At 42.9% G+C, this 9,664-nt stretch overlaps 1 protein-coding gene across 1 annotated transcript; it reads right to left on the bottom strand.

Annotated features, from left to right (window-relative positions):
- Nucleotides 1-7,625: 7,625 nt before the first annotated feature.
- On the bottom strand, nucleotides 7,626-9,266 carry LOC143858823 (uncharacterized). The gene is made up of 2 exons (XM_077369538.1): nucleotides 8,018-9,266; nucleotides 7,626-7,708 (listed from the first exon to the last, which is right to left on the bottom strand). The coding sequence occupies exons 1-2, from the start codon at nucleotides 9,264-9,266 to the stop codon at nucleotides 7,626-7,628; spliced, it is 1,332 nt and encodes a 443-aa protein (XP_077225653.1).
- Between the last annotated feature and the right edge of the window lie 398 nt (nucleotides 9,267-9,664).

Raw genomic sequence — 9,664 nt, 5'->3', positions numbered from 1 at the left:
GGGGGGGGGGGGGGGGGGGGGGGGGGCGGCTTACGGAGTCTGTGAAATTGATATTTGGTCATTGATCATATCTTGAAATTGTTTGGGATCTTCGCCATTGCGAACCCGCTGTATCAGGCCTTGGTACGGCCTCTACATGATTGGGTCATGGAGGTTCTGTCTAGTCTTCTGACTGATGGAACTTTCGATCAGACGGCTCCCCTTAAAAGATTCAGAGGGATGGTTGATATCTTCTCTTTTGATCTTAAAGCTGCGACCGAAACTTAGTCCCTTTCATGATTACGGACTTAATTGGTCTAAGATGAAAAAAAAAACAGTGAAACTGCTGGAAAAATGGGGTGGAAATATAATTTGATCTTCTTAACTACGTGATCTAAGATGCATCTACCATAGATTGGGAGTATCAACACAAGTACCTAGATTGAACTTGGCTTTGAAGTTAAGCCTTTATTATTAATTTCACAACTATGATAACTCAACTTGAAATATGATGGATGCCCATTTTTATACTACTCGTAACACTCATCAATCCAGCAAACCTACTAGAAAAACCCGAATTAATCAAACAGATATAGATACATTACGAGGTTCTATGGACACATTTAGGATCCCTATTACAGAATCCAAAATATTTTTGCTCAGATCCAAGCAACTAGAAAAACCCGTGGCCCCGTGGGACAGTCTTAAATCTAATTTTATTTTATCATTTTATGAAAACATCCTCAAAATTTTTATAATTTTGTATTATTTCAGGAGTATTTTAGTAAAAATTAGATGCATATATTTTTTTTCGAACCATTCCCATTTTTAGTATTTTGTTATTCATCTCTCTCAAGTATTGAGTGACTCTCTTTTCATCCTTCTCTAACTATTGACCCTAAGTCCTTAAGCTACTGTGCTGTGGCCACTCTTGCTCACGCTTTCCCTCACCCTCTGCCAAGAATTTAACTTTCTATAATGTAAGCAGGACCTCTGATGGACGGTTCGATAGGATCAAAAGTGGATCCGTTGACACCCCTAATCCTTCCTATGAGATGACTATGGTAATTAGGTCACCTAGAAGGCAAGCCTCTTAGAGACATATCTCTGTACTAAGTGAAACCGCTCTCCTGCATTTTAAGGGGGTGGGCCTACCGACTTACCCTCTTCTAAGTATAAAATTATCTATGAACCTCTATTAGCATAGCAACAACAGATCTATTCCTACGCCAGCGCTTGGTAAGAGAAGCATCTATCAATCTAAGAGAAGGAGGGAAGGTGCTGGTGTTTTAGTTGAAAGTAGCCAGAGCCAAAATGCAGCTAGCAATTTCTGAAGAAATGAGCTTCAGGCTGTGTAGTCTAATGCAGCTGGATGAAGGTAGATGGATGGGAGGCGGGTAAGAAATAAAATCTAAATTTTATTAATTTTTTATTTTACTCCTTTACTGTGCCTTTTTGCTAGAAAACTTAAAAAGAAAAGAAAAAGATTACATTACATGTCTTTGCAAAGGAATTGTACTGCCATAAGCTCTCTATCACAGGGACCGAATGGGTCACTTCACGATGGTCCACTAAGTCCCTGTTCGTTTAAGATTATGTGAACTGATTGTGAGTCCCAAACCGATTATTGGACTCAAGAGTATATTAATTGGTCCGGGATTCACAATCTGGGGCGGGTGGGCTCATCGATAGACTCAAACTCAGGGTCACATCATCCACTAGTCCAATCTTAAAATTCGAGCCATAACGTGGCACAAATCACATGCAAACATGCAGCATATCGATCTTTCTTCTTAAAAAAAACAAGAAAATGGGAAAATATACTGAGAGAAAGAAATAGAGTAGTTTACGGAACCGCAGGTGAAACCTTCGTAGGAAGCCAAACTATATGGATGTATCAAGCCATATCACATCGTTACCTGTTACCCTCTTGAATGGTGTGAAAAGGAACTACTACTTTCATCATTTGGTGCCATAATATGTTAAGGAAGGACCACTTGTAGGACTATTTCTTTTTTTCTTTTGCCGGATGAGCGGATGTGGTTGACGGAGAAAGGGTCGAAGCCAACGAGGGAGTAGGAAATGCTGGCGGGTAAGAAGCTAGAGCAAGGGTTGCCGGAGGCAAGGAAGCGGTGGATGGTGGATGCGCCAACTGGAATAGCTCACGGAGCCTCTTGCAATGCGATCTTTCAGATGTCGTAAGGCTGGTCGCACACAGACAAGGCTATGTGCCGGTTTACTGTGGTCAGTTTGGTAAGGAGGAGGTGAGAGGGTTACCGGTTTGCAGTCATTTCTTCTTCGGAAAATGAAATGAGGGGGTTAGAGGTAGTCAGTGATGGGCGTTGTTGTAATCAGGGCAAGGCCATGATAGGCTGCTCTAATATCACATTAAATCAGAGATTTCTTAGTCGTACCATGTAAAACTTTGGTGTTCATGTTGTGGTTTTCTTTTATTTATATTTTTTTTGTTTGTTTGCGCATGATCGAATCGAATTTTCTAAAACAATGGTATCAGAATTGTGATTGGAGCGATCATTGGTTGTGGCACGAGTGGAGTGATTGTGGTTGGATCTTGGTTAGAGCAATCATCTGAGGTAGAAAGATTGTTCGAGAGATTCTCGTTTGAGGTGGAGCTCTGCAAAAAGGGTGATATGAGACGACGGTAAAATCGATTGCTACCCAATTCAACATTGGCAAGTCAACGAAAATTGTAGTTTCACCCTAAGTAGATCGTAAAGGACATCCTTGTTCAACAGGGATTGGCGAAGGCGTTTAAAGGATTAGAATCTGGAGAAGATGATGGATACCAAGGAGAAGATGATGGATACCAAGTGTGACAAGTTATATCGTCTAGTTCAGGATATGGTAACTAGTGTTCCTAAGATCTCGATGGTTAGTTAGAAACAGAGTAGCTTGAGCATGTGTAAGATGTCTTTTGCAGTTGGTACAAAGATGTGCTTCCAAGTTGCAAAGATGCGAGGAGGTGATAGTTCCTACAATGTGGAGGACAGATAGAGATCCCTATCCATATTTGACAATTACAACCACATTAGCCGTGTTGATCGAGTCAAGCAGAGTCGTAGGTGTGTAGTTGGTACATTGGAAGGCCAGTGATGGTTTAGGAGAGAGAAAGAAGGGGGTGCTAGGTTAGGTTTATAAAAGAGAAAAATCACACGTCCATGAGTGGTGGGGCTTGAGAGAGAGAGAGAGAGAGAGAGAGAGAGAGAGAGTTCTCTTGGGTTTTTCTCGGATTACTCTTGGCTATGGTCTTGAATAAGAATACAAGGGAAATGGTTGCGGGTTTACAAGTTTGTAGATTGATCCCATTGTAATCCTTGTATTTTGTTTTCTCATATGAAAGATTGTGTTCTCGTCAATGGATGTAGGCATGTTTTTCATTGCTCATGATATAGGGGCATTTTGGCCATTTTCTAAGATAAAAGGGTACTTGGACCATTTTATAAAGAGGAATTCTAGACTGAAGGGAGCCATTGCAAAAAAGAGGTGAAAGGGCTCCCCCATTGGCTGCACATCACCATCATGCATTAATAACGGCTGATGGGGGAGCCCTTTCACCTCTTTTTTGCAAGGGCTCCCTTCAGTTTAGACTTCCTCTTTTATTAAATAGGGGGTCTTAGGATTTTTGCCCTTTTAAGATTTTTAGAATATTTTCTCATTTTTCTATTTTTCCATGGAAATGCTGCCTGGAACTTGGACATTCTACAATTCAGAAAAAAAGAAGAAAGAACTTGGACATTCTAGCCGTTTGAGAATAACTCACGGGTGGGCGTTATTGAAAAAAAAAAGATAGCAGAATTCTCTGGCTAACTCCCCAACTCCTAGTTAGAGAGATCTTTATTCATATTTGTTTCTTTTAGGGGTATGTTTAACGATGCCCTAAGCCTCTAACTATTTAATTCTATCTTTAGCAAAGGATATTAAACTTTAGTGATGGATGATTTAGTCATCAAGAAATATTCGATGGGATTTTGGTTGAAAAGCTACCTTCAAGGAGGGTCACTAAAAAATACCCAATTTATAGGGTCACGGTGAAAATTGATTTATTTTTTAGAGGGATTTGCTAGGGACCATGGCAGAAGACATTTTGCAGATGGTCGCATCTGACAGCAGTCTCACACGCTCACTGTTCAGCAGATTTTGCCTTCATTCATGAGGTGGCTGCTGTCAGATGCAACAGGCTCACTGTTCAGCAGATTTATTAGGGTCCACCTTGTTCGAAGATCCAAACCGTTCATTTGTTAGGCTTCCCCAAAAATATTATCCCTACAGGATGATTAATTCCAACTCTTCAATCCATTATATGGCGTCTTCAGTCTATAGATTGGATGGTCAGGATAATCCTTTGGAGGCGGAACCAACAAATGAGAGGTTTGGATCATTGAACAAGTTGGGATCGTCCATCACAGCGGAGTATTCCAGAGCAATTCTTAATGTGGACCGTCCATCATTGGGGCTTACTTTGCATTTGCCATGGCCCATTCAATGTCTTGTAATCTGGCATTTGAATAGTAGATCTTCCGACTAAAATAATGTTTGCATCGTTATCCATCTATTCTATTGTAGACCCATTATAAGCTGTACGCGTGAAGTCCATTATTTTCTCAGAAAGTACTGAGGGCCCACACTTCATAGCATGATCCAAACCATTCATTTGTTGGGCCACGATTTAAGTAGACTGTACCCCATAAATCTTCTCCATGTAGGATGATTCCAAACCTATGATCGATAAAGGTTTCTATAATGTGCAGTCACTCTACATATCGAAGGTAACAACACAAATTTAATTACACAAAAAATTTGGTTAAATTTAACTTGTACCCACAAAATTGGGTTTATGTCACAACATTAAGATTTGTGTCTAATTAAATACAAGAGCAATGCTCTACAAAATTGTACATATGTGGAGATTTTATAGTCTGCGTGCACGGTCCATAAATTTTTTTCAGAAAGTACTCAGGGCCCACCTAATAGGATGATCCGAACTTTTCATTTGTTGAGTCACCATGTATATAGGTTGAATGAGGTCTAATCAGAGTCAAGAACCCCAATGAGGCAGAGGTGAGAGCAATCCATCAAGGAATCTGGATTCCTTAAATTTCGGTAGTTTGAGAAAGCTTATAATGGAGGGAGATTCTTTTTTCTTTTGAAAAGGGCAACAGAATATATATATATATATATATATATATATATATATATATATATATATATATATGTAAAAACAGAACCGAGGTGGTCCTGAAGGAACAAAGATAATACAAAGATAGCAGTGCAATAATTCAAGGAGGTAGATAGTCAAAGTACTCAAACGCGGCCCGAAAAACTCCTTTCTTGGCAAGGGTGTCTGCTTCCGCATTGGCTGATCTCCTGACATGGCGAAAAACTATTGAGGAGCCCTTAGCTCTGTCCTCAATTTCCTCTAAGAGAGGCAAAAATCGCCAAGGGGGAGAAGCGTTACCCGAAAGCCAGCGAATAACATTTAAGGAATCCCCTTCGACGATAATGTTGTCGCACTCCAGACGAGGCATCGAGAGAAGCCCGCTATGAACGGCTCGGACCTCTGCCTCGTTTGAGTCTGCCACTCCGATAGGCCCCGAGTAGGCCCAGAGGACTTCCCCTTTGTGGTTTCTACATAACCCCCCTACTCCTGCCATTCCTGGATTGCCGATAGACGATCCGTCAAAGTTAAGTTTCAGGGACCCCTGAGGAGGAGGAATCCAGGAGGGGAGGATTTTCACTTTGGTAGCCGATTCCAAGCATATGATTGACCATCCTTCCCAGAGGTCGAAAGCTGAAACAAAACGAAACAGAGGAAGGCTTCGAGCCCAGGATATGACCGCAGCTATCAACTGAATATAAATTCAATAGGGAGATCTAGCCTTCCCTTCAAAGATACGAGCATTCCTCTCTTTCCACAAGAACCACCATGAGGCTAGGAGACACATCTTCCACAGCGTTCTGCCTTTCCTTTTCCAAGGAGTCCAGGCCCAACTCTGAATGAATTCAGCCATAGAGTTGGAGGGGACCCAACTGATTCCAAAACGAGAAAAAATAAGACCCCAAATATGACGAGCAACCTTACAGTGTATGAAAAGGTGGTCAATGGATTCCCCAGCGGATAAACATAGAGGACAGTGATCTACCAACCACATTCCTCGCTTCCTCAAAAAATCCATAGTTTGAATGCGGCCCCAGCTAACCGACCACCCAAAGAAAGCAACTCTCGGAGGGCAAGATTGTCTCCAAACCGAGGAGGACACGTGCTCCACTAAAGAAGGGATCAGATGGTTATAAAAAGATTTGACTGAAAATATCCCCGAAGGATTCCAAATCCAAATCCGACAATCTACGCCCGAAGACTTGATAAAGCAAGAATCCAATAAGGAGAGGAGGGCGCTGTAAGAGCTTAACTCCCTAACAAAGAAGTCTCTGCGAAACTTAGGAGACCAATCCACCTTCCCATGTTCCCTTGCAAAACATTTTGATACCCAGGCCTCTTTCTGAGATGAAACGATGAATAAGTCAGGAAACATCACTTGAAGAGGATCATCCGAACACCAAGAATCCTGCCAGAACCGAACCCGATCCCCCCTATATACTCTGAATCGGACGCCAGGAGCAAATAACGACTTCAACTTCAAGATGTCCCTCCAAACCGTGAGACCTTTGAGTTTAAAATTATCAACAGAGTCCCAATGCCCATGATCTGAACCATACTTACTTCCAATGACCCGGACCCACAAAGAGGATTGTTCTTCGCCAAATCTCCACAGCCACTTGCCCATAAGGGCCTTGTTAAAACTCTGAACCCTCCTGATACCCAAACCTCCATTTTTAGTAGGCAAGCAGACCATACTCCATTTAATCAGGGAGACCCCCTTGGAAGACCCTGATCCGCCCCACAGGAAGCGTCTCTGAATTTGTTCGATGCGTTTAGCAACCGAGGCGGGACATTGAAAAAGAGATAGAAAATATATCGGCATATTGGATAGAACGGCCTTTATAAGCACTAATCTACCTCTTTTGGAAACCAACCGGCGCTTCCAGGTAGCCAAACGTCGCTCAATCCTTTGAATAATAGGAGCCCATAGGTTGTGTTTCGGTCGACCCACACCAAGAGGAAGACCCAGATAGGTTGCTGGAAAGACATCTAAACCACACCCCACAATTCCGGCGAAAAAGGATGCATCGCTCTCAGAAACATTGATCGCGAACAACCGAGATTTTGCGAAATTAGATCTTTGACCCGAAACCATCTCATAACAACGAAGCATTGCTTTAAGGTTGAGAATCTGGGATATGACCGGAGAACAGAACAGAAGAGTGTCATCCGCAAACTGAAGAAGCGATACTTCCACCTTACTCTCATCAATAAGGAACCCTTGATATAGCCCCAACTCACTTCCTTTTTTCAGCAGTCTGCACAGTGATTCGGCCACAATCAGGAAAAGAAAAGGAGAGAGAGGATCGCCCTGCCGCAATCCTCTAGAAGATTTGAAGAATCCTTTTGCTGATCCGTTGATGAGGACAGAAAACCAGGCGGACGATGAGCAGTTCCGGATCCACCCTCTCCACCGACCCCCAAAGCCCATACGACCCATGAGAAAATCTAATGCTGCCCAATCCACTCAGTCATATGCCTTCTCCATGTCAAGCTTGCATAGAATGCCGCCTTCCCCCTTCCTCCGATAATAGTCAATGGCTTCATTGGCTGTTAAAGAACAATCAAGAATTTGCCGGTTGCTTATAAAGGCACTTTGACAGACCGATATAATGGAAGGAAGAACCACTTTGATACGATCCGCCAGAACCTTTGCGAGGACTTTGTAAAGGCTGCCCACCAAGCTAATCGGGCGAAAATCCGAGCTTTTTGTTGCTCCTTCAATTTTTGGAATGAGGACGAGAAAAGTTGCACCTGTCCCTTTGTCAAGGATGGCTCCCTCAAAAAATTCTATGAAGAATCGAAGAATGTCCGATTTTACTGTTTCCCAGCAAGTTTGAAAGAAAGCCAAACAAAAACCATCGGGTCCAGGGGCTTTATCTTTTGCCAGAGAAAATAGGGCTGATCGGATTTCCACCTCAGAGAAAGGGATTTCCAATCCGGCTGAGGCTTCCAGGCTTAAGCTATAAAAACAAATGTCTTGAGGAATTGGGCGTAACATCCCATCAGCTGAGTATAAAGATCTGTAGAATTCAATAATTTCTTCAATAATTCGCTCCTTGTCAGATACAATCTCCCCCTCCACTTCTAAGGATTCAATTCCGTTCCTTCTTCTGCGAGCACTAGCCATGGCATGGAAGAAGGCTGTGTTTTTATCTCCCTCCAACAACCACTTGACTCGAGATCTTTGGCGCCAAGAGATTTCTTTAAGCATCAACAACTCTTTATGCTCTTGAATTAATCTTCCTTGTTGCTCATAATCCTCCGCCGAGGCCAAACCACTCTCTGCCAATGTATTTATCTCCATCAATCTGTCCTCAAGAATCCTCTTCCTGCCTTGGTCCACTTCTTTCTGTTCCTTATCCCACTCTTTTAATTTCCCCTTAATGAAGCGTAATTTTTTGCCTATAACTACGTCCCCTGGACCTTCAAATACGCTTTCAGACCACCATCGGACTAAGAGAGCCTCCATTTGAGGATTTTCCAGCCAAGCTATTTCAAATCTGAAGGGGGGCGGACCCCAGAACTCCATTTTAGGAGACAAAAGGAGAGGGCAATGGTCGGAAACTGAATGGGGTAAAGCCTGCTGATAGACTTCAGAAAGAATTGCCAACCAGTCACCCGAGAGAAGAAATCGATCAAGCCGACTTCGGTTCGAACCTCTGGCCCAGGTGAAAGAGGAGCCACCCAAAGGTAAATCTGCGAGCTCATTGATTGCGATGAAATCAGCGAAAGATCTCATGCCCGCAGTGACTCGCTGTCCCCCAAGGCGATCTCTTGATCCCAGAACTTCATTGAAATCCCCCCCGATACACCAAGGAGCGGAACATAGGCGTCGCGTCTGATTTAATTCTTCCCAAAAAAGACACTTCTCAGAGGATGACAAAGGACCATAGACGCTTGAGAAGAACCAGACTGAATTATCATTGCATTTTCGGAAAGCAACGGAGAGAGAGAAAACTCCACGCCAAACATCCGTGCTGTCCCACAAGACTGAATCCCAAGCCACCAATATGCCCCCTGAAGCCCCTTTGGATGCTAAGAAAGCAAAATTCCAGTCAGTATTGAACCCCATGCTTCTCATATCTATGTTACGGATTTGCTCCATCTTTGTTTCCTGAAGACAAACAACCTCAGGGCGCCGATGTTTAACTAATGCTTTGATTTGAATTCTTTTCTCCCGAGAGCCCAAGCCGTTTATATTCCAGGATAAAATCTTCATTAACAACTGTATTCCGATGAATTCCTCCCCGCCCTGATACCAGACTTTCTTCCTTTTTTCTGGGATGTGAGACCTTTGCTATGCGATCCAGAATCATAATTGATATCCGATTGAAGTCTCACCAATTCGCGCTCCGTGCGTTTCAGGTTTACTTCGGATAGGGAGGCTGAAGATGACACTCCAGCGATCTCCCGTAGTTCTGCCGCCTTTATGCTAGACCTATATTCCTCAACGGGACCCTGAAATATTAGACCCAGATGAGAACTAATGTGCATGGTATGATC

The sequence above is a fragment of the Tasmannia lanceolata genome, unplaced genomic scaffold (genome assembly GCF_043159265.1).
Source record: "Tasmannia lanceolata isolate RefF3 unplaced genomic scaffold, GAP_Taslan_0.1 ptg000026l, whole genome shotgun sequence".
Taxonomy (NCBI): Eukaryota; Viridiplantae; Streptophyta; class Magnoliopsida; order Canellales; family Winteraceae; genus Tasmannia; species Tasmannia lanceolata.
This window is presented reverse-complemented; position numbering and strand designations above follow the sequence as displayed.